Source organism: Balaenoptera musculus, chromosome 1 (genome assembly GCF_009873245.2).
Source record: "Balaenoptera musculus isolate JJ_BM4_2016_0621 chromosome 1, mBalMus1.pri.v3, whole genome shotgun sequence".
Taxonomy (NCBI): domain Eukaryota; kingdom Metazoa; phylum Chordata; class Mammalia; order Artiodactyla; family Balaenopteridae; genus Balaenoptera; species Balaenoptera musculus.
The window spans coordinates 7,448,865-7,474,192 of record NC_045785.1 but is presented as its reverse complement, the minus strand read 5'-3'; the positions used below and the strand labels follow the sequence as shown (position 1 = coordinate 7,474,192).

General features: G+C 41.8%; 1 protein-coding gene across 2 annotated transcripts; it reads right to left on the bottom strand.

The window, feature by feature from the left end:
- Positions 1–326: 326 nt before the first annotated feature.
- On the bottom strand, positions 327–25,279 carry NMNAT1 (nicotinamide nucleotide adenylyltransferase 1). Of its 2 annotated transcripts, XM_036835238.1 has the most exons (6): positions 25,024–25,270; positions 10,172–10,410; positions 5,629–5,799; positions 3,342–3,525; positions 1,571–1,716; positions 327–846 (listed from the first exon to the last, which is right to left on the bottom strand). In XM_036835238.1, exons 3-6 carry the CDS (start codon positions 5,741–5,743, stop codon positions 446–448), a joined length of 846 nt encoding a protein of 281 aa, XP_036691133.1. In that variant the 5' UTR covers positions 5,744–5,799; positions 10,172–10,410; positions 25,024–25,270; the 3' UTR covers positions 327–445. The 2 variants fall into 2 exon arrangements, with proteins under 2 accessions (XP_036691133.1, XP_036691142.1); XM_036835247.1 differs by lacking the exon at positions 10,172–10,410 and having other exon boundaries at positions 25,024–25,279.
- Positions 25,280–25,328: the final 49 nt, after the last annotated feature.

The window sequence follows — 25,328 nt, the reverse complement described above, 5'->3', positions numbered from 1 at the left end:
AGCCTGCGCACCGCAATGAAGAGTAGGCCTGGCTCGATGCAGCTAGAGAAAGCCCGCACACAGCAACGAAGGCCCAAAGCAGCCAAAACGCAGCCAAAGATAAATAAATAAAATAAATTTATAATAATAATAATAATAAAAAAATGATAAAGGGATTTGTATATTCAATGTTCTTCTATAATGTTTTTCTACAATTAGCTCTGCTACTAATCTCGTTTTAAAGATAAAGGGATTTATATATTCCTAAAAAAAAAATTGAAATCATTCATCTTAGTAACTTCTGATAAAAAGATAAACCTGATTTTAAATTACTACTACTACTTTTTACCAACCTTTTAAACTTTAATTTATTAAAGAGGATCACAATTCCTTCCCCCATTTACTAACACCCACACTGTTTCAAATTCCCAAAAGGGAAGTCCACAATACCATGCTGGAGAATTTCTTATGTGTCAGCTTCTGCAGTTTTTCTCTGCAAAGGAGCTAGGATCACCCCAACATTCCTCTCCTCACTCTCGGAGCTATACAAACTATGCTTTTCAATATATTCCTGGACAAGGTCTGGTACCAAGTAGCGAATGCTCTGTCCCCTTCTGAGGGCTCGCCGGATCTTTGTGGATGAGATGTCATTGGTGATCCATTCATTCACCAGGTGAATGTTGTTCTGGTGTTTCCACAGCACGTCGGATTCATAGATGAATTTCTGAGCATCATTTCCAGCCCGAGTAACACATATAAGCCCATAGTCTCCCACGATTTTGGTGATATCCTCACCCTTCCACAGATTGGGCACACCAAAAGACTCCAAGAAATCTGCTCCACACAGCAACTTCACCTTTGGCACACCTGGGAAGAAGAAGAAAACAGAGCTTCAGGGTTTGCCTTTTTTTTTTTTTTTTTAAATTGATTTATTTATTTGGTTGTGTTGGGTCTTAGTTGTGGCAGGTGGGCTCCTTAGCCGCAGCTTGCAGGATCCTTCATTGTGGCATCCAAACTCTTAGTTGCGGCATGCATCTGGGATCTAGTTCCCGGACCAGGGATCGAACCCAGGCCCCCTGCATTAGGAGTGCAGAGTCTTAACCACTGCGCCACCAAGGAAGTCCCAGGGTTTGCCTTTTTAATAACTCCCTGCATCAAAATGAATGTGTATGTGTGTTCTTCTGGCTAGAGGGGTCATAGTTTCTATCAGATTCAGATTCTCTAAAAAGAGATCCAGGATCCCTCAAAAGTTAAGGTCTACCTCCTGTAGGAGAAATAAGCTCAGGGTGCCTCTCACTCTCCCTTCCCCCCATCATAAAACTAACAAGGGGTGGGGAGTTCCCTGATGGCCTGGTGGTTAGGATTCTGGGCTTCCACTGCCATGGCCTGAGTTCAATCCCTGGTCGGGGAACTGAGATCCTGCAAGCTGTGCAGTGCAGCCAAAGGGAAAAAAGAAAAGAAAAGAAAACTAACAAGGGGCATTTTCCAGGCACCCACACATATTGAATATGAAAGTAAAATACAAAGGGGGCTTGCTCAGCCCTAGAGTCTTATCAGCTATCATTGGTAAGTCCTGGCAAAACACACAGACCTTTCGTTTTTGTTTGCTCTAGTGATTTCTTTTGACTAAAATCTTGTCTTTGTTCAGCCCACTTCCTCTTCCGTCCAGGCCTTTCCAGTACAGGTGAGTCCTGCTGGTGATCACGGCTACTGGCCTCCAGCTTCTCTTGATGGTGTCTATAAAGCAACAAAGCAACAGAACATTTCTCTTTCTCACAATGCTCAACTGAAACGTCATCCCTCTGGAGATGCCTAAGAGCCTCTGATGCAATGTTAAAGGTTGGGAGCTATTAAACACATTTAACCACAGGTACAGACAGTGCCCAACTACTCAGAATGGATGCCTTCGAATACATAGTACTGCTGGGTCAGAACGGATGCTGGCCAGGATATGGCAGCCTTGGGCTCTGGCTGTCAAGAATGGAAAGCAAGGAAAATCCTGGGAGCACAGCAAACGGTAGCTATTACTATTCTAAGCTGTATGTGTCTGTGTCATAAAAACAAGCGTTAACATTGATTACAGAAAGTAAGTCCCTTAAATACCAATGAGGTCCGTTCCGAGAGCACGTTCGTAAGTCCAACAAAGTTAGCCTAGGTACCCAACTAACACAATCGGCTATACAGTACTGTACTGTAATAGGTTTATAATACTTTTCACACAAATAATACATAAAAAACAAACAAGTAGGGCTTCCCTGGTGGCACAGTGGTTGAGAATCTGCCTGCCAGTGCAGGGGACACGGGTTTGAGCACTGGTCTGGGAAGATCCCGCGTGCCACGGAGCAACTAGGCCCGTGAGCCACAACTACTGAGCCTGCGCGTCTGGAGCCTGTGCTCCGCAACAAGAGAGGGCGCGACAGTGAGAGGCCCGCGCACCGCGATGAGGAGTGGCCCCCGCTCGCCACTACTAGAGAAAGCCCTTGCACAGAAACAAAGACCCAACACACCCAAAAACAAATTAATTAATTAATTAATTAATTTTTAAAAATTCCTATAAAAAATATTAAACAAACAAAAAAAACAAACAAGTATATACTGGACCCTGACAAGTAATCTCTTACCATGTCAGCGTGGTGGCCAGACCCTATAGACTGGGACAGTTCAAGAGCAGCATCGTTGGCAGAAGCAGGAACAGTTTCCTGAACTCCAACTGCAGCTAAGGAGGCATGACCTTGAAACAAGCCACCACTTCTACTCTTCCAGCCCTTTCCACATTTCTGCATGAGCACCTAAAATCCCTTTCTGCTTAAAATGCTCAGAGTGGTTTCTATTTCCTATCGTAACCCTAACTGATATGGTTAGAACCAGAAGGTTCGAACTCTAAGAATAGATATTAGACAGGTTTTTCCGAAAGTCCTGGTGTTCTATACTCAAGAGAACATTCAGTAATCATTAGATGTTACTCACTCTGGTTTCTGAACCCTTAAACTGGAGCTGTTTCAGAGTTCTGAGCACGGCGATTTGTGTCAACCCCCATATGCTGTCAGGGAAGCAGCTCCCAAAACCAGCTCTCTCTGTGATCAAGCATCACGGCTTCTCTTCCTTAAATTACCAGCCTCTCTCTTTTATACTTAAGAAGACTGACCACAGTAACATCATCTTACAACTTTACCTTTCTCACTTGGGGCATAGACAGGCCAGGTGTGCTTCCTCTATTCTTTAACAGGGATATACAGTTAACAAGCGTGCAAACATCTCAAAACACAGTGACAGCCATAAAGGCTGAGCACCACCCACGCCCTGTTACCGTGTGATAACCTCACACAGGAATGGCACGGCAGAGCTGACTGCACCATGAATACCTTAGCACCGTGGCAGTCTCTATCCAATCCTGTTGAAGACTTTCCCATGTATCAACTTCCAACCATTTTGAGTTCTTGGTGGCGAGTTGTGCCATGATAACTCGGTGATGGGCAGAGATGAGTCCTTTCTTCTTATATGCATCGCCGACGGGAGAAATTATGCCTTTGATAACTTCATATTTTCCTGGGTAAAGAATTAGATTTGATATGAGGTATTATAACAAATCAGATTTTATGCACAGGAAATATCATCAATATGGTTTCATAATCACAGATTCCCCCCCCTCCTCCTTTTTTCACAGGGATTCAGGTTTATTTATTTATTTTTAATTGTGGTAAAATATACATAAAATTTACCATTTAAGCTATTTTAAGTGTACAGTACTGTGACATGTTGTACGACCATCACCACCGTCCATCTCCAGAACTCTTCCAACTTCCCCAAGTGAAATTTTTGTACCCATCAAACACTGACTCCCCATTCCTCAGCAGTTTAAATTTTTTTTTTTTTTTTTTAGCAGTTTAAATTTTGATTGATATTGCCAAACCGCCTTGTAAAAAGCCTTTATCTATTTGTATATGCAAGAGCCCATTCCTTCCCAACACCTGATATTTGACATTATCAAGTTTAAAAACGTGTGTCAATGTGATGGGCAGAATATATCTCATTTTTTATTTTAGTTCCCTGATTATTAGTGAGTTTGGACACCCATCCACCTATCAGCACACAGCATGATCATTTATGTAACAAAACAAAATAAATCTGTGTGTATGTAGGGAAGAAAAAGTTTTCCTTGACCCTCTTAGGGTCCCTGGTGGGGTGTGAAACTGACAAAGATAGATTAACAGGAGAAAAGCATACAAATTTACTTAATGTAAGATTTATTATGCGACACGGGAGCCTTCATAAGGAAATGAAGACTCCAAGAAACAGTTAAACCTAAGTACAGTAAGTCCCCTACATATGAACCTTCGAGTTGCGAACTTTCAAAGATGCGAACATGTGTTCGCATGTCCAGTCACATAAGTTAGTTAACATGTCTGGTGTACATTGTCACGTGCACCACATCCTCTACAAGTGGTTGTGCTTTTGTGTACTCTACTGTACAGTACTGTAAGGGTACAGTAGTATAGTATCTTTATTTATAGCTAGATTTGCAAGAGGACGACTTCACTGAACTCCTTGCTGTGCAACACAAGGAGCTTACTAATGAAGCTGTGATGGAATTGGAGGCCCAGAGAAAGGACAGAGAGAGAGGAGAGGAAGAAGTAACTGAAGAACTGAAGAGATTCACGACGCAGGAAATGGCAAGGGGATTTTCTTTATTTGAGGCGGCACTGTTAGTTTTTGAGGCACAGGACCTGAACATAGAACGGTACATGAAGGTTGCGGCAGCCGTTCAGAATGCAATCCAGTGCTACCATGTCATCTATGATGAGAAAAAAAGAGCTACTACCCAGACATCACTGGATTGTTTTTTCAAGATGGTAGATGGAATTGAATCCAACAAGGAACCAAGGAACCAGAACCTGTGCCATCAATGTCAGGTGTGAGTGAAATTGCAGCTTGCTCTCCACCTCCTATTGCTGACCATCCTTCAGCTCTACCATCTCCCACCTCCTCTCCCTCCTCGAGTCAGTAACTCTTCTTGCCTGTTCACTTGATGCCAGCCCCTGTATACCAGCTGTTGTACTGTACTACTGTACTTTTCAAGGTACTGTACTGTAAGATTAAAAATGTTTTATTTTTTGTGTTTGTTTGTTTTTTATGTATTATTTGTGTGAAAAGTATTATAAACCTATTACAGTACAGTACTATATAGCCAATTGTGCTAGTTGGGTACCTAGGCTAACTCTGTTGAACTTACAAACAAATTGGACTTATGAACTCACTCTTGGAACGGAACTTGTTCTATATAGGGGACTTACTGTATTTTTATGCTAGGTTGGATGAAGGGTAGACAGTCATGGCGAAATATGATAGGGCAAAGAGTACAAGGTAAGTGTAGAAAACTCAGGGGAATTTAGCAAAGAATGTTTGTTTGAATTCCCTTTGTCTTCAGAGATAAGGATGCTCCTTTTCTCCCGGTTTAGCGAGAGCACCTCTCACATGAACATTTTACGATCTGCTTCAGGGAAGAGGGGTGGAGGGAGGAGGTCAGAGTGACCTTCCTGCTTCTGCTGTTTTATCAAAGTCCTTCCGCTTAAACTATCCAATAAGCCAAAGTGCTGTATTGTAGGGTAGTGCATCCTGAACCCCATCATTGCTTTTGGTTACTGTTCCTACCTGTTCCATTCATGTAGTCCTTGGCCAGCTCAAACAGCCTGAGGTGCATATTGGTGATAGGATTAAAGGAACCACAAGCAAGGAGAACCACTTCTGTCTTCTCTGAGTTTTCCATGCTGAGAATTTGAAGTTGTCGATCTAAATGGAAAACTCTGACACCTCTCTTACTGTCTACAAAGGAAAAAGAAAGTAAGTTAAGTTACAGGTCTTCTGATGTCTTTCCATGTTCTCATTCCAAATATGTGGAATAAATAGTTGGCTTCAGTGACTGTGCTGGGTGAATTGCAAAAATGGCCCCTTTTCTCCACCCTTCCTTTTCAATGTGAATTTGCAGCTTTTACCATAAAGGGATGGAACCTCCTTCGCACCCTTTGTGACTTGCTTTGGCCCAAACAATGTGGCACGTGGGAAAGTGTTCCCATTCTGAGCCTAGGCCTTCGAGGTGTTGTACACTCCCACTCTCTTTTGGACTCCTGCTCCTGACGTGAAAACAAACCCAGACTAGCCTGCTGGAGGATGACAGAACTTGCAGGACAGAGCTCCTGCTGACAGACAGCTAACCGTCAGCTATGTGGTTGAGGCCATCCTAGACCATCCAAACCCCAGACAATCTGCTTAGATGCACAAGCAAGTCCAGGTGAGATCAGCTGAGCCTGGATCAGATCAGCGAACCCACAAGCTGAGCTTAGACTCATGAGCAAAGCGAATGTTTGTTTTGCGACTGCACTATTGTCGCCGTGGTTAACAGATACAATGACATTATCACCCACCAAATATAACTCTGCAACACCCATCCTTCAAAACCGTATTTTGCCTCTTAGTCAACATGGTCATATTATCACTTTCAACTGAATAACAGTTTACAACAGACAAACTCTTTTTCATATCAATTATTCCATTTGATCCTTCCATAACCCTAATGAACTAATGCAAGGCAACTGATTTTAAAATTTTGTTAAAATTTTTTTATTAGGGCTTCCCTGGTGGCGCAGTGGTTAAGAATCCGCCTGCCAATGCAGGTTCGAGCCATGGTCTGGGAGGATCCCACATGCCACGGAGCAACTAAGCCCGTGTGCCACAACTACTGAGTCTGCGCTCTAGAGCCCGTGAGCCACAACTACTGAACCTGTGTGCCGCAACTACTGAAGTCCACGTGCCTAGAGCCCACGAGCCACAACTACTGAGCCCGCATGCCGCAACTACTGAAGCGCACGTGCCTAGAGCCCGTGCTCCGCAACAAGAGAAGCCACCACAATGAGAAGCCCGCGCACCGCAACTAAGAGTAGCCCCCGCTCACTGCAACGATAGAAAGCCCGTGGGCAGCAACGAAGACCCAATGCAGCCAAAAAATAAATTAATTAAATAAATTAAAAAAAATTTTTTTTAATTAAACAAACTCACATATATAGATTTAAAATCATAGGGTGACAAAAGGCCCATAATGGAAGCAACAGTCATTGCCCATATCTCACCCACCAACCCCTCCAACCAAATCCCTAAGAGGCGACCACTTTTAACTTTTTCAGCTATTTCTTCTGGTCGAATCTATTGTAATTCTATATTATGTGCTTATAATGTTATTTCTTAATTTATCCAAAGAGTGTCTGTTTACTTTCTCTCATGATCAAAGAAGATTAGCTCATACACCCCCATTACCCTCAGGCTATACATCTGGGAAGTTTGGGAGAGAGTTGTGAGGGTGTATGAGAGTTAATCCTCATAGATTATGTATAGGCGGGAAGAGAGAGAAAGAATCTCTAGTCTATGTTGAAAATCACCTTCTCCCACAATTCTGAAGGCATTGCTTCTAGACTTCAGTGCTAACAGTGAGAAATCCAAAGTCACTTCCAGTAATTCTGATCCTTTTAATGTGGCTTATATTATTTCTCCCTTGAAGCTTACGAGAACTCTGTCCACAAATGTTCTGAAATTTTACAGTGATGTCCTCTAGTGTGGCTCTATTTTCATCTATTGTGCTGGGCCCTGAGCAGGCCCTTTCAATCTCAGAACTCATAACCTGCAGTTCTATAAAATGTCCTTGAGTTATTTCACGGATGATTTTCTACCTTCCATTTTCTCTGTTCTCTTTGGAAATGCCTGAGTGTTAGAGCTGAAGCACCAGGACTGGTCTTCCAATTTTCTTATCCTTTCTCTTCTCTTTTCCATCTCTTACCTTCACGCTGTAATTTCTAAATATCCTCAAATTCATCCTCCAATCCACCTATTGAGGTTTTCATTTCTGCTATTATACTCAGTTGTTTTGTTTTTTTTTTTTGCCACATCTCGAGGCTTTCAGTATCTTAGTTCCCCGACCAGGAATCGAACCTGGGCCCTCGGCAGTGAAAGTGCTGAGTCCTAACCACTGGATTGCCAGGGAATTTCCAATACTCAATTTTTTAGACCTTTGTCCTCTGAATGTTCCTTTTTATGGTATTTTGTTCTTGCTTCACCAATGCATTACGCTCTCTTATTTCTCTACCAATATTAATGATATATTTTAAATTTCCTTCAAAGAGCTGATAGGAAGTTCTAAGTGGGTAGGTAGGGCTTTTGCACAGTGGGCTTCATTGTAGGGGAACTTGGCTGTATTACAGGTCTTTCTCCTGGGACTGGTCAGCGTCCACAAAAAAGTATCCTCCAACCTCCTGCCTATACAGCATAACAGTTACGAACCCCTGCTCTGAAATCAGGCTGTCCAGGTTCAAACCACAGCTCCAATACTTACATGAGCTGGATGACCTTGGGCAACCTAACCCTAGCCTAACCTTCCTTTTGCCCCAGTGTTTCTGTCTTAAAACAGAGAAAATAATATTACCTACCTCATGATTATTGTGAGAATTAAATGAGACAATACACATATGCTACATAAAGCTGCTTTTGGCAAGTAACGAACACACTATGAATACAGCAATTATTTATGCTGCATATCATGTTGCTGTAATTCAACTCTTTTTTTTAAAAAAAGTATTTATTTATTTATTTTTGTCTGCGTTGGGTCTTCATTGCTACGCGTGGGCTTTCTCTAGTTGCAGCGAGCGGGGGCTACTCTTCGTTGCGGTGCACGAGCTTCTCATTGCGGTGGCTTCTCTTGTTGCGGAGCACAGGCTCTGGGCGCTGAGGCTTCAGTAGTTGTGGCTCACGGCCTCTAGAGCACAGGCTCAGGAGTTGTGGCACACGGGCTTAGCTGCTCCGTGGCATATGGGATCTTCCCGGACCAGGGATTGAACCCGTGTCCCCTTCATTGGCAGGTGGATTCTTAACCACTGCGCCAGCAGGAAAGTCCCTCAACTCTTTCTGATCTTCAAAACAAATCAATTTCAAATGGTTCAATCAACTATTATTACTCTACTGAATCTGTTTTTTCATGGAGGCTTTTTTCCTGAAGTTCCTTCTCTAATTTGGGCTGAAAATCTCTAACCCATTTGTGCATCTGTCATTCTGAAATATGACATTTCATCTCTCTCCTAAGGGAGATCCCCTATTTCTTAGAACCATGTCATTGTCTTTCTTGTTTTACTTCCTAATTTTTCTGGAGCATATCCTCAAATAGCTTCATAATAAAGGGCAAATGGGAGATAAAATAAATCTGTCTTTATTCTTCCTTAACTGAGAGAATTCTAGGCTGGAATTTTCTTTTAAAATTATGAATGCATTCTTCATTGTTTTCTGGCACCGAACACTGCTGTTGAAAGTCTGGTGCTATTCTGATTCTTGTTCCTTTCCATGTAACCTGCTTTGTCTTTTTGGAAGATCTGAAGCATGTTCTTTTTATCCCCAATGCTCTGAAATGCCATAATGATGTGTCATAGTGGGGGTCTTTTTCATTCATTGTGCTGTGACTCAGTGAACCCATCTCTAACTCAAAGCACTCAGTTCTAATTATTTCTTTAATAAACACTCCCTATTAACTATCAATAAATAAAATACTTTCAGGAGTTCCCTGGATGCCAAATTGCTCAAAGTGTTTTGGGAACTTTTAGGGAATCACCTGCAGAGCTTGAAGTATTTTTATAATTAAAGCTGAAACATAACGAATGACAATAAAGAAACCAACATTTGGGAATTCCCTGGTGGTCCAGTGCTTAGGACTCTGAGCTCTCACTGCCGAGGGTATGGGTTCAATCCCTGGTCAGGGAACTACGATCCCACAAGCCGCATGGCACGGCCAAAAAAAGAAAAAAGGAAACTAACATTTATATGATACTTTCTAACTTACAAACTACTTTTCATGCACATTATAATTTAATTCTCACCATAAAAGAACAAAAAATGGCCAAAGACATTTAGTTTGTTCCAAATAATAATCTATTGTTAGATATTTAGTTTTTCCAGTTAGTCGTCTATCATCGGTCATTTAGATTTATCTAATTTTTCACTATTACAAATATCTCGAAGAAATAATAAGTTGAGAATGAGTTGGAAATTAAGGCTATAAAACATCTCACTGTGTACCTGTCTTGCCAACACTCAAAAGACCTGTATCAGGACCATTTATTTGTAGCCCAATTGTGTTCAGACCCAATTGCTAGTTTGACCAACTTACTTTTGCTCAGATTTTATGCTCGCATGAGACAAAGTTAGTGAGTGGCAGAACCAGGGCTAGAATTTAGGTTTCCTGACTCCTAGGTTCTCTCTCACCAAAAAAGAAAAATTCGAGATAAATTGGAGCTGTGTAGATTGGAAATGAGCCCTTCTGGCTGAGGAGTTGCAGAATGTGAACTTCAGTTCCTTAGACAACAGGAAGCTTCGAAGGTTTCTGAGCAATGGAGTGACAACAGGGCTCTAGAAAAACAATGCTCTAGAAAAATAAGGTGACATGAGTGTTTAAAATCCTTATATGGTTGTATGATCTTGACCTGATCACTTAATTCTGTGTCTTAAGTTTCCTCATCTGTAAAATAGAGATCATGATATGATACGGCAAAGTGCTTATGACAGTGCCTGGTGCAGTGTTAAAAGAAATGGTAGCTGTTATTTGTGAGGAAAGTGATAATACTGATGATGGTGATGCTATTGGATTAACTGGAAGGGGCAAAACAAGATAGGAAGGCCAGTTACAAAGTAAAGAAAGCTTCAATTTAAGTACAGTCAGTGGGAATGGAAATTAGGAAACATTTATTCAATAAATACTTGAGGTCTACTCCAAACAGTGGCAGGGATCACAGGGACACTGCTAATTGTTAATAGGAAATAAAGGAGAGAAGGGTCAATAATGCTCCACACAGCATTAAAAAAATGAGTTCACTGGTTAGAATGATTTAACTGTCCTACCTTTCAATTATCACCCCAAGGATGATACCAGGATTCACCTGGGGCTTGTTCCCCCCCTCCCACTCCTTATCTGCCCCCCAATTCCCATGCAAAGTACCTGTGGTATTATGGGGTGGCCCTGGGCCCACAGGGAAATCAGGGTATCTGGCCAGCTACTGAGCATGCTCTCAAGGACCGTGGTGGAGGGGCTTGATTCAGCTGGAGTCCAGCGTCAGTTGCAGCCCCATCCACCTCAAGTTTCAGGTACCACTCCCCAGGGAGACTAAGCTGTGAGCTGGAAGAACAGTAAGCTTGACAGCAGGAGGTACAGATCCCCTAGGGAGCTGCTGGCTGTGCAGGGAAGGATGGAACAAAGAGCTTGAAGCCCCTCCCTGACCTTGGGGGTGAGCTCAGGTTTCCAGGTCCTCCCCAAGGGAAGGGGTGGGGAAAGGGCTGGGGGAAGCTGATCACTCAGCTTAAAGGAAGCTTTCTCTCTTTTCATATTCATGACCTGTCTCAAATATCCAGCTCAGTTCTATTAATTCACTGTTAACACAGCCAGCTTTAGACTTTAGATCCTCAAAGCCATAGAAGAATTAGGTTACAGCGAGCTTCTATCATAGCTTACAGTGGCTTTCAAAGAACAAGGATCTGCCCCTCTCCATTGGAGAGTACTTCCTCCGTATCCCCGAAGGGTTCGTGTGGAGGGCAGGGGGCCTCGGCAGGGGAAGAATGAGTGCAGAAGAGGTTTGGAAGCTCTAACGGGACTGTTCTGGGTCGTCCTTGCCCTTTGCTCCAGGCGCTCAAGGACCAGGGCCACCATGATTCACTTCTGTCTGGCTCACACAGCCTACCGCTTGCACTGCTGGCTGCCGAGATCTCATCAGCTCAGGCTGTAAGTGTCCCTCCCCAGCCCACTGTGGCAAAAAGTTCGTTGCTTCCTGAGGCTGTCCTGAGGTTGAAGTAAAATTTACTTTCAACTTTAAAATCACTGACTTTAAGTTTCAAAAACATTGATGTGTAAACATTAATGAAACATTTTGTAAACATTAAGTCAGTTTTTAAAACATTAACTTAAAAGAAAAACTGTTTGGCTTTTCTTGTCACACTTCAGAATGCTCAATATAATTAAATCTATTTTGACGACTGTTAATGCAATTGCCTTGACAACTTCTCAGATTTACACCTCTAAAGGAACACTATTCCTTTTAAAATAGTAACCTTAAACATGTAACCATATTCTAGTTCTAACAATGTGCCATTGCTTTAGTCTGGGGGTATATTTTGAAATTGCTTTTTGTTTTGAGTACCTTCACTGGGGGTAAATCTTTGTCTTTGGAGGGGAGATTTAATTTCTACAAATACCCTAAAGTCGTTCAGTGCTAAATCCAATTAATAAAATAAATAATGAAGGTGAATAACAGTTTACAGTGAAAAGATAGAACTATTAGTTAATGAAGATTTTTCCTATAGGTGTGGAAACTATGTACGTGTAATCTCAAAAGAATTTCAAAACTGAGCGGCAACCACAGACCTCATTTGGTTGTGTAAGTTGTGCTAGGTATGTTAACTCACTCAGTGTGAACCACCTGGCTGGAGGGAGAGCAAGCACAGTACAGGGCCATAGGGTCCTAACCATGCTGTAGCTCTCCCTCTGCTATAGCTCTACTGCTCACTACTACTAGGTGTTTGTCCTCAGACTAGACATTTAATGCTTCTGAGCCTCAGTTTCCTCATTTATAAAATGGGAAACCACAGTCCCATTTCATAGGCTTGTGTGCATATTAAATGAGAAAGTGAATAAAAAACGTGACACATCTGTCTATTAATTATGAACATTAATAATTCTTACTATTGCTCGTGGGTTGTCTTATGGCATTGACTTACAGCCATGGTAAAGAAACAAAGGTTCTCAGGGACTTCCCTGGTGGTCCAGTGGTTAAGGTTCCATGCTCCCAATGCAGGGTGCCCAGGTTCGATCCTGGTCAGGAAACTAGATCCCACATGCTGCAACTAAGAGTTCACAGGCTGCAACTAAAGATCCCGCATGCCGTAACTAAGACCCAGCACAGCCACAAATAAATAAATAAATAAACAAATAAATAAGAAACCAAGGTTCTCAAGATTCCTTAGAGACCAGTAATCACACTGATATAGTAGGAGCTCAATAAATGGTAACTATTATTCTTACTGAAGTATTATTAGACATAATTTTGCTGTAATGGGATGGATCTCAGTTCATCTTTGCTATGTTTAAAACTTTTATTTCTGTGGTTTGATGTAACATTATCATGAAACAGAACTTGAATTTGGTTTCTTGAAGGCATTTTATCACTAAAAAAGTAATGTATAATGTAACTCACTGTGTCCCATGCAGCCAAGTGACAGTGCTCCTGTTTGGGATCACCATTCTGACCCTCCAGTTCTATGTTCTGCTGAGGTAAGTTCTTTCTCCAGCCAGCCCCCTCCCCTAGCAGCTCAGCATGCACGTCTTACCTGTGCAGATGGTTCGGGTGCCCTCTGCCATTCCTGTTATGTGTTTAATTGCATCCTGCCCCATTGTTTTGCCCCTATTATCAATGGTAGTCACATGCTTCACCTCTCTGAAGAGTCACAAATCTCAGTACAGTGAGGAGAGCTGGGATTTGGGCAGATTGAGTTTAACTTTTAATCAACAGTTATTTCTTCTAGTATAAGAAGAGGTCAAATGGGAAACAATGAGAGCACCGACGTTTCAATTTATGAATTCCCCAGAGAGCAGTCCCAACAGCCTAGCATTAGCTAACATCTGCAAGGCTGAGGGTGACACAGGCACACTCAAACAGATTATGACTTGATCTGTTATTTCAGATTCTATGTTGGAAATTAGTTTTGGCCGAAAAAGTCAGTTAATACCTTTTTCGGGCAAACAAGGCAAATGCAATTTGATACATTCAAAATAAACTGCAGTTCTAAAAATGTGAAAATTCTAAAAAAAAATCTGAAAACTTAAGTGATGGGAAAGGAATGGAAACCGTGATACTCCTTGTAATTAGCCTAATTCAAACTTGCCAGCTTCTACTATAAGAGGTTTGTGTGTGGTAGGGCATATTTCCTTACTCCAGAAGGCCAGAATTTCCACAAAATGTTTTTTCACCAAAATATCAAATTAACATGAATTAGAAAAATGGTAAACATTATTTGTCCACCAATTAAGATATTAATAACTCTTAATAATATTTTTATTAATGCTAGCATTAATTAATTTGCAGTCACAGTAAAGGAACCAAGGTTCTTAAGAGCAGTGAGTTGCCTGGAGCCAAATGAACCTAGTGCCACAATTAGAATTCAAGGGTCAGTGCCTTCTGGTGTTACACTAACAGCGTGGATTTCTTCTAATAAGTAATCAATTAATGTATGACCCAGGGTATTGATTTTTAGGCCCAGATCTTCTCGATACTGCAGTCAGCCTCTCCTCACCAACCTGGTTGGTAATATCATCTTTACTTTCTTCACAATTGGTAAGTGTGCAGTCATTCTGTCAAGCACTTATTAAGTGTCTACTATTTGCCAGACACTACTAGAATAAAAACGGGTAAGATAGGACTTCTTGCTCTTCAAGAGCTCAAAGACTGAAACCTAAGAAGAAATTCACGTTTAGAATTCAGGTGAAGGAAATTCTTTTTTTGGTTTTGGTTTCTGGCCATGCCGCATGGCATGTGGGATCTTAGTTCCCCAACCAGGGATCGAACCCGTGCCCCACTGCAGTAGAAGAGCAGAATCTTAACCACTGGACCGCCAGGGAAGTCCCTGAAGTGAATTCTTAAAAAGTTCCTTAGTATCTCTTTTAGTCATCCTACAACTTGAATATGAACCCAAATTAAATTAAATACTAATGTCTTGTTTTGATGTTATAAAATTCTTTACAGTTATAAAAATATCAGATTTATCCACTCATTCAATAAATAGTTACTAAGGAGATGATATAGGTAGAAAAACAGGGACCCCAACTAATTGAAGTCAAAAAATGACACAGAAGAGTTGGACTCTGAAATGTGCTGAAGTTTTAGGAATACCTTAAACTAATATATTTTAGTTATATTTTCCTTTGTATGTACTTTTAAGAGTGATGTGCACTTTAAATTAAGACTATGTCTAAATTTTTATAAAATGAAAAAAGTTATTGGGTGCCTTAACATGGTTCTAGAAAGAGTCTCCAGAGAATTCCCTGGTGGGAGGCCAAACAGTCATCCCACAACAGCAGGAGCTACTTCTTCTCTCTGACCTTCCTTGCCCTCATTTCTAAAACGGAGATAAAAATACCTGCTTCACAGTTTTGCTGTAAGGTTTAAATGAAATAATGGGGGAATTAAAAAAAAAAAACTCTCACAGTTATTATCACTAGCATTGCCGATAGTAAGCACATGACCTCGATTCAAAGGATAACCTTAGCCTGGCTAGGTTTTGAGCACTTTTGTTCCACAGTAGATACACGAGGAAACACCTTCTATTTAGGGCCTGCATTCAACAATATATTTCTGAATGAAATAATGCCATTTTGCAGCAACATGGATTGACCTAGAGATTATCATACTAAGAGAGGTAAGCCAGAAAAAGAAAGACAAATACTAAATGATATCACTTATATGTGGAATCGAAAATACGATACAAATGAGTATATCTACAAAACAGAAACAGGCTCACAGACATACAGGACAGACTTGTGGTTGCCAAGGAGGAGGGGGAGTGGGGGAGGGAAGGATTGGGAGTTTGGGATTAGCAGATGCAAACTATTATATATAGGATGGATCAACAAGGAACTATAATCAATATCCTGTGATAAACCATAATGGAAAAGAACATGAAACAAATATATGTATAACTGACTCACCTTGCTGTACAGTAGAAATTAACAAGACATTGTAAATCAACTATACTTCAATTAAAAAAAAAGGAATATATTTCTGAGATAATTCAACCCAGTAAACTGATGCCGTTCTGCTGTCCTTTTAGGTTTTACCGTGCTGCTTACTCAGATGGAACCGGTCCCACAGGCACTGAAGAGGATGTTTTCTGTATTTGGGGTGGGGTCCTTCAGTGAAGGGGTCTGCACCGTAGTGTTAACATTTTTGGCAACCGACTGTGTACGTTTGTAAATACTGAATTTCCAAAGGCTCATCTTAACCTGAAAGCTTGGCTGTATACAATGCACCATTAGTCTTCAACATTTATTTTCTACTTACACTAAGAATAGAGATGGAGAGATAGAGCTCCTAAGTAGACACATCACAGTTAAAACATTTCAACAGGGAAAGTTTAAAAATTCCATGAGAGATTTTTCTTTTTGTAGGGTGAAGTCTGCTTTACTAGAATTAAAAAAAAAAAGTTAAGACATTAATCAATGGTGGAAGGAACTGCTGGACGGGGTTGGCACATTAAGCAGCAAGCTTTCCATCTCCTGCTAAGTTGGTGCCTTTGTTTAAATCCTTTCAGCAAAAACATTTAAAATATGTATTGCAATTAAAAGACAAGTATTCCTGGGGCTTCCCTGGTGGCGCAGTGGTTGAGAATCTGCCTGCTAATGCAGGGGACACGGGTTCGAGCCCTGGTCTGGGAAGATCCCACATGCCGCGGAGCAACTAAGCCCGTGAGCCACAATTACTGAGCCTGCGCGTCTGGAGCCTGTGCTCCGCAACAAGAGAGGCCACGATAGTGAGAGGCCCGCGCACCGCGATGAAGAGTGGCCCCCGCTCGCCACAACTGGAGAAAGCCCTCGCACAGAAACGAAGACCCAACACAGCCAAAAATAAATTAATTAATTAATTAAAAAAAGAATCAATGTCTGATCATTGTTTAAAAAAAAAAAAAAAAAAACAAGTATTCCTAACAGTGCTTTCTTCCTCCCAAATATAGGAAAAAATGACTCCTGAACTTTACTACTTGTCTGTGATGCTTTCAGTAAGCAGCGTGGTTTCTACAGGTAAGCAAAAACTTCCCACGTAACCCATACCTATTTAAAGGCTCACCAGTCCTTCAAGGGAAGTAAATGCTCAGCTAGGATTGTTACATTGCAAGGGGAATGTATAGCTCCTCTTAAAGCAGGAGCTCCAAGAAGCTACAGAGTTTTAAGAGCAAAGAAAAAGCAGAGAGGGTTAGAATGGGATATAAAAAGCCATCCTTCTCACATTATTTCCACTCCATTTAATTAGATCCCATTCTTTATCCTACAGTGCTTTGCTCAAGCCTGGGGCTGACTTGGCTGGCCAGTGTAACCTGTCCAAGGCCAGATGCTAAATCAACAGTCTGAAGCTGACATTTGAGCCCTGCTGGTCCCCTGCCTTAGATACATGTCTTGGCAGGTTGAGCCTTTTCCAGCAGCCTTGTCATCTGACTACTGCCAGCAAACATGTGACCATCTCCACCCTGCTACTCCTAGATGAAGTGGTCAGCTGAACATCAGAGCCACGACAACAAGAAGCACATCAAAACCAGTCACTGGGAAGAAATCTGTCAGGTGACAACATTAATGAGCACTGACAATGGATAAAAAGGAATCGTTCAACCAAAATCACTGGGTCGACATCACAACCAAATTCAGCCCCAGTAAGGATCTCCTATTAGATACTTTCAAGATTGTTAGTACTTTGACTTTCTGAACCTCCTTGTTCTGTTTCAATGAAGTTAGTAGCATCAGCTGGATGGCTGCTATAAAAGTATTGAGAAGGAAAAAGAAAAATATAGATCTCAGTAATCAACAAAGGTCTAGTTTCAAAAGAACACAGTGATCCAGACTGTATATTTGAACAAGGTCAATCTATCACTTCTTTAAAAGTGCAGTGGGAGGGGCTTCCCTGGTGGCGCAGTGGTTGAGAATCTGCCTGCCAATGCAGGGGACACGGGTTCGAGCCCTGGTCCGGGAAGATCCCACATGCCGTGGAGCAACTGGGCCCGTGAGCCACAATTACTGAGCCTGTGCGTCTGGAGAGGCCGCGATAATGAGAGGCCCCGCGCACCGCGATGAAGAGTGGCCCCCACTTGCCACAACTAGAGAGGGCCCTCGCACAGAAACGAAGACCCAACACAGCCATAAGTAAATAAAATAGTGTTTAAATAAATAAAAATAAAAATAAAAAGCCAGCTTGTATATCACCTGCTCTTTAAAAAAAAAAAAAAAGTGCAGTGGGAGATTTTAGAGTAAAAATCATCACGATCTCCCCGACCTGGGCTACACCAATCTCTTGCATCATGACAGTCAACTGCTGTCTAGAGATAATAGCCAACTGACCTGCATGATGCTTTGTCTTTTGACTTGTTCTGTGTGCACAGATTCTGAGGGACTTTAAGTAGGAGCTAAATACCCACAGATGCTCTCAAAGTCTTTAGTAAGTGGAGATAATGCCATTTCTTCAGGGGAAGAACAGTATCTCTTGGCAGAAGGAACAAGTTTAATACAAACATCTCCCAACACATCTATGACAGACACAGATCTTCACAAATGGGAATGATTGTTTTCCATCTGCGTCTCTGTTCAGGTGATACTTGCTGCAGGGGAAGTTACCCACCAACACACTATCCATCCACCACACTGACATTTTCTGAGCACCTTCCACATTCCAGACATAGCGCTAAAACTTAGGAGGTAGAAATGCGAGTAACTCCTACGTTAACAGTGAAATCCCCTGAAATAATTCTATTACTATGGTTAACAGAAACTATTTAAAAATAACACAGCCTTTTACATTCTCTAGACGTCATTAACCAAATATTAACATGTCAGACGAATGTCAACTTATCTCAAGATAGGATTTTTATCAGAAGTTTCTTTTTTTCTGAACTATCTTGCCCCTCACCCCCAAACCTGATCTACTTGAAGATCTCAGCTGATGACAGCCCCATCCTTCCAGTTGCTACAGTCAAGTACCTCAAATCATCCTAAATGCATTGTTTTTCTTTCCCCACACCCCATCAGGAAGTCCTAATGGCTCCACCTTCAAAATACATACAGAATCCAACCATTTTTCGCTAGTTGGAAATTTTTAACTGACTCTTTCTAAATGCAAGAGGCTGCTTCTTAAGACCAAGGCTGCTTGGTACTTTTTTAAAAAATTAATTAATTTATTCATTTGGTTGCTCTGGGTCTTAGTTGCAGCAGGCGGGCTCGTGGGCTCCTTAGTTGCAGCACATGTGCTCCTTAGTTGTGGCTCCAGGGCTCCTTAGTTGTGGCACACGGGTCCCTTAGTTGTGGCATGTGAACTGTTAGTTGCAGTATGCATGTGGGACCTAGTTCCCTGACCAGGGATCGAACCCGGGCCCCCAGCATTGGGAGCGTGGAGTCTAACCCACTGTGCCACCAGGGAAGTCCCTGCTTGGTACTTCTGTGCCTTGAAATTACGCAACGTTCTTAACATAACTCCAGAAAACGAAATTCTGTTTCTTAATTGATAAGCATAACTCGAAGCATAATTTAACCAGCATCTTAACCCATAACCTATAAAACTGAATTTTCATGCACTTTTATGCTTTTATCATTTCCTCCAAAACCAAGTCACCAGAGTTAATTTCATTAAGAAACATTTATTTTATGCTACTGATATCATATGAAACACAAAGCATGCTCTTTCTCCACACAGGTGAAAAGTATAAAATTCTAAAACTGCTATTTTTTAGCCCCTCATAACTTATAGACAGCCATGATCAGCAATCGTCCCTCACAGACTGACAACACTTTCTGCTATAACCCATGTTTGCTCCGAGTGGAAAACTTTTGCTTAGCAACTTCGTGGGGGATGCTTTGTTTTAGCGGTTCTCAATCTGGGACCTGGGCTTCAGAGGTACAAAGTCTCTGAAGTTGTAAGCAAAATGTTGGGCATGTACACCTATGAGCAACTTTCTGGGAGAATGTCAAAGGAAGTTTGAGAAAATAAAAACATTAAGCATTACACTCATTAAATTTACTATAAGAAAAAAATTACTTGATGTTTGACATTCACTACTCTCCATTTTTTTTTTTAAATAAATTTATTTAGTTAGTTAGTTAGTTTTGGCTGCATTGGGTCTTCGTTGCTGCACGCAGGCTCTCTCTAGTTGTGGCGAGCGGGGGCTACCCTTCATTGCGGTGCGTGGGCTTCTCATTGCGGTGGCTTCTCTTGTTGTGCAGCACGGGCTCTAGGTGTGTGGGCTTCAGTAGTTGTGGGTCACGGGCTCTAGAGCGCAGGCTCAGTAGCTGTGGCACACGGGCTTAGTCGCTTGGCAGCATGTGGGATCTTCCTGGACCAGGGCTCGAACCTGTGTCCCCTGCATTGGCAGGCGGATTCTTAACCACTGCGTCACCAGGGAAGCCCACTACTCTCCATTTAAAATTTAAAAAACAAATTTAAAGTTAGTCTTCACACTACTTTTTCCACAGCTGCTAAACCCTAGAAGTGAAAACTTTCTAATTACTAATTGAATTGAATTGAATATTGAATTTCTACATGCTCACCTAACCTGAAAGCTTGGGTATATTCAATATACCATTAGTCTTCAATATATATTTTCTACTTATATTAAAAATAAAGATATGTAAAAATGGAATTCCTAATTAGACATATGTCATAGTTAAACATTTCACTGGAGAAAGGTCAAAAAATTCCACAAAGAATTCTCTTCCTTTTTCTACTTTACTATAATTCTTTTTAAGTTAATATGGAACTGTTAGAAGATTGTTTTAGGGTATCCCCACCCTCAGAGTTTGGATTTTATCCTGTAGGGAATGGGGATGTTTTAGAGGGCTTAAATAGGGAGTAATATATCAGTGCACTTTAGAAATAATTCTCAGGGCTTCCCTGGTGGTGCAGTGGTTAAGCATCCGCCTGCCAAGGCAGGGGACCTGGGGTTGAGCCCTGGTCCTGGAAGATCCCACATGCCGTGAGCAATGAAGCCTGTGCGCCACAACTACCAAGCCTGCGCTCTAGGGCCCGTGAACCACAACTACTGAGCCCATGTGCCACAACTACTGAAGCCCGCGCACCTAGAGCCCGTGCTCCGCAACAAGAGAAGCCACCGCTCACCGCAACTAGAGAAAGCCCACGTGCAGCAACGAAGACCCAACAGCCAAAAATAAAAACAAATAAATAAATAAATTTATTTTTAAAAAATGCATACGTATAATGGCATATTAACTAATGGGGCTATGAGTAAAACAAAGCAAGGCAAGAGGATAAGGAGTGTTGGAATTCTAAATAGGGTGGTCAGGAAAGGCCTCACCATGTGACATTTGAGCAAAAAATTAGAGACAAGGGAGTGAGCCATGCAGACACCTGAAGGAAAAATGTTCTAAGCAAAGGAAACAATGCAAAAGCCCTGAGGCAGAAGCATGCCTGTCCCGTTCCAGGGTCTCCAGCGAGATCAGAAGGGCTGATCAGGAGTTAACAGAGGAAAAGAGTATTGGTAGATGTCATCAGCGGTAAAAGGGAGCCACTGCAGGGTTTCTGAGCAGAGGAGTGACATGACCAAACATATTTTCAAAGGATCTCTCCGGCTGCTAAAGCTGACAACAGAATGTAGTGGGAAATAGGGTGGAAGAAAGGAGACCAGATAGGAAGCTACTGCTGTAACCCGGGTGAGAGCTGATGCTGACACGGACCAGGGTGGTAGCAGCGGAAGTGGTGAGAAGTCATTTGATTCTAGATATAAAGGTAGAGCCAATGTGATTTGCTGATGGATGGAATGTGTGCTGCGACAGAAAGAGGAGTCAAGAATGACTCCAAAAATTTTTGGCTTAAGCAACTAAAAGACTAGAGTTACCTTTAATTGAGAAGAGAAAGATGGCCATGGAATAGGTTTAGGGGAAAAGATCAGTAGTTCAGTTTATAAAGAAGTTAAGTTTGGGATGTCTATTAAATATGCAAATAGTGGGGTTAAGTAGGTAACGCAGAACAGAGCCCAGTTCAGGGGACAGGACGAGAGATTTACTAGATTTGGGGTCATCTGCATATAGATGGTATTTAAAAGTCATGAGACTGGATGACATTTACCAAGAGAGTGAGTGAGACAGAATGCAACAGCAATGTGGGCATCACTGGGGAACCGGTTAGAAATACACAACCACAGGCCCTACCCTAGGTCTACTGAATCAAAATTTGCATCTTAACAAGATCCCCAGGTGATTTGTATGCATCTTAAAGTTTGTAAAGCTCCACTGGTCCAGGTGAGAGATAATGAAGGGTAATAACAGGAGGGATGGTGTCAAGGGTTTACAAGTAGATGAGCTGAGTGAATGGAGGAGGGAAGGAGGCGAAGGGAGATTTCTGACTTAAGTGACCACTTAGATGGTGTGCCGAGAGTCAACAAAGAGATTATTAGGGGACGCACAGGTTGGGAGGTATGGAGGCAAGGCATAAAGAGACACACTACAGTTTTAAAGGTGCTGCTGAACTTGAGGTATAGACAGGACATCCGAGTAGGGAGATCTAGTAGGTAGACAGAAAAAGAGAGAGACTAGAACCTGGCAGTAAAACCCAGAGACACTAAAGACTACCTTCAAGGGGATATCATGGTTAAAAGAAAGCTGTTTATTTGATTTGACTTTTTTTTGAAGAATAGAATTAGAACGTTGGTTGGTTGAGGGAAAAGCACAATTAGGAAGCCACAGAACCTGCAAGAAAGGTAATAATTGATGGAGAAAGGTCCTTAAGGAGGCCACACAGAAAGGATTTTAGGTACAAATTAAGAGCATAGCTTAAAAATAATGGGGAGAGGGCTTCCCTGGTGGCGCAGTGGTTGAGAATCTGCCTGCCAATGCAGGGGACATGGGTTCGAGCCCTGGTCTGGGAAGATCCCACATGCCACGGAGCAACTGGGCCCATGAGCCACAATTACTGAGCCTGCGCGTCTGGAGCTTGTGCTCCGCAACAAAGAGAGGCCACGACAGTGAGAGGCCCGTGCACCGCGATGAAGAGTGGCCCCCGCTTGCCGCAACTAGAGAAAGCCCTCGCACAGAAACAAAGACCCAACACAGCCAAAAATAAATATAAATAAAATAAAAATTAAGAGCTTTGAGATATAATTAAAAAAAAAAATAATGGGGAGAAATGAAAACATACGTCTACACAAAGAATTGTATGGTTTGGCTTTATACGTAATAGCCAAAAGCTGGAAATAACTCAAATGTTAATCAAGAAATGAATGAATGAATGAATGAAGTTTATTATTATTATACTCAAATAATGGAATACTACTGAGTAATAAAAAGGAAGAAACTACTGATACAAATAACATGGATGAATCTCAGAGACATTATTTTGAGAGAAGGAAGCCAGATACAAAAAAGAACATGCTATATGATTCCAGTTATATGAAATTCTAGAAAAGAATTTAATCTATAATGACAGAAGACAGATCAGTGGTTGCCTGGGGTGGGGGAAACTGACAAAAGAAGGGCAGAAAGCTTCAGGGTTCCTGCTATGGAATCCTTATTTCTTCTCCTGTGCTCTTCACTGAATGGCAATACATTCACCCATTCTCTTTGGATGGACTTGTTTCTCATAAATAAATATCCAGTTATGCTAATGTAACTATAATGATGGTGACAACTATAACAGTAACATCCATTGAGTTCTTCCTGTGTGCCAAGCAATATACTAAGCACTCATGTGATCCTTACAACACTCCAACAAAGTAGGTACTATTATTATCTCTTTTTTTCTTCCTAACACATGAGGAAACTTAAGCTGAAGGAGGTTGATTAACTTGCTCAAGATCTCACAGCTTGTGTAACAACCTTGACTCTAAAAGTTCATGCTCTTAACCGTTACACAAGATTTACAATGGTACGTTATCTACTGGTAGACATTAGAAAGAGGTCCACGCATTCAGAGCGCCTTTGGCTCATGGTACTTCTTATTAGCCACTCAAGTTTCATCTGCCCCTGCATTTTCCCTACCTAGTTGGAGCAACTAGTGTTCTCTGGACTCCCATCCCAAGTCCAGGTTGAGGTGTCCTTAACCTTCCCAGCTGCCAAGTAGTTATTTATCTGGTTTTCCAGTTATGACTCCCAGTTCTGAGCTTCTTCCCCAATGCTCTCTCCTGTGACTACCTACCTAATATTCATTCCTCTTTTCCCAACATCTTCTCTTCCCTCCCTATTCCCCCTCCAGGCTTGGATTCTATTTTTGTTTGAGAACTGGAACCCAAACCAATTTCTCTTGTCTATGCACTAGGAATACATTTTCATTATCCATTAGCTCTAAACAGAACTCAAAGGTATGTAAGAATACTCTCAGCATAGAACCGCTGAATCAGATTGTCACCGAGAAACAGCTGGCAAATACAACGCACGTATGGTGAGGCCTTTCCTCCACCACTTCTAAGACTGTACACACTAAAACCAACATAAATGCCTAAATAGAACACCTTATTATCATCATCAAAATTAGGGGATGAACACAGTGAGAAAATGTTTATTCAGCAAGTTCTTCAAATGATGAAAGAAGTATATTTTCCAGTTTTGTTTTGTGTGGCACTGGCCCTAACTATTTGTCACTGAGAGTTCGATATTACACAAAAACGTTGACACTTCCACACATATTCACATGTCAAAAATTAGAGCTAATTATATTAACATGACAGCCACTTACTTTTACAAAGGATATTCTGTGAATCTGAAGCGTTTTGCAAGATAGGCTATTGGAACCATTCCAACTGGTGTGTCAACAGTCTTCTCTAAGTTGGATTTAGAAAAGTGGTTTCACACGCAAATTGTAACTCTGAGAAACAATTTACGGTGATAAATTAAGAAATTCTATAATTGGACAAATAATTCATTCTGGTGGAGTTCTACAGTAATCTTGGAAGTTTGTCCCGGGCAGCTGAAATAGAATTAACTTTAAAGACAACATCTGAGAAACAATTCCGCCGGAAACCCTGATGTCGTCTTGTGGACTAATGACTTCAAGGAGATGGGCTGGGAACACCTGAAAATGGTTTCCACCTAATTTCTGAGTAACTTCTAGACTGTTGCCAACGGCTAGCAGTCTCCTTCTCAAGAGGAGTGAGTGTCCGCTTCCAGGAACGTGGATCTAGTCTTTTATAGATTTGGAAATTAAGGATTTCAGAAAAAAGAGGAGTGCCCCGCCAAGCCCAAGAAGCCTCTAGAAAAAGATTTTTTTTTTTCCAGGGTGAACTCACCTGTTCCAAAGGCAAATTTACCGAGGTTTTCGGTTCCACAGAAAGAAACAGAAAGAATGAAGGGGCAAGACTCCCTGTTCCAAACTTCAATGTGACCTAGCTTCAGGGACAGTTGTACCTGACCCTCAAAGACCCTAAGCAGTCCTGAGCTGACTCCACCACAGGCGGGTTTTTCAAGAGCTCGGGGAGGGGACTTAGCCCCTCCTCAGGGCGGACGGGCCCGAGCCCTCCGAGAGACGCCCCGCAGCCCGGATGCTAATGAGGGTAACACCCGCGACCGCGCCCTCATTGGCTCCAGGAGGCCG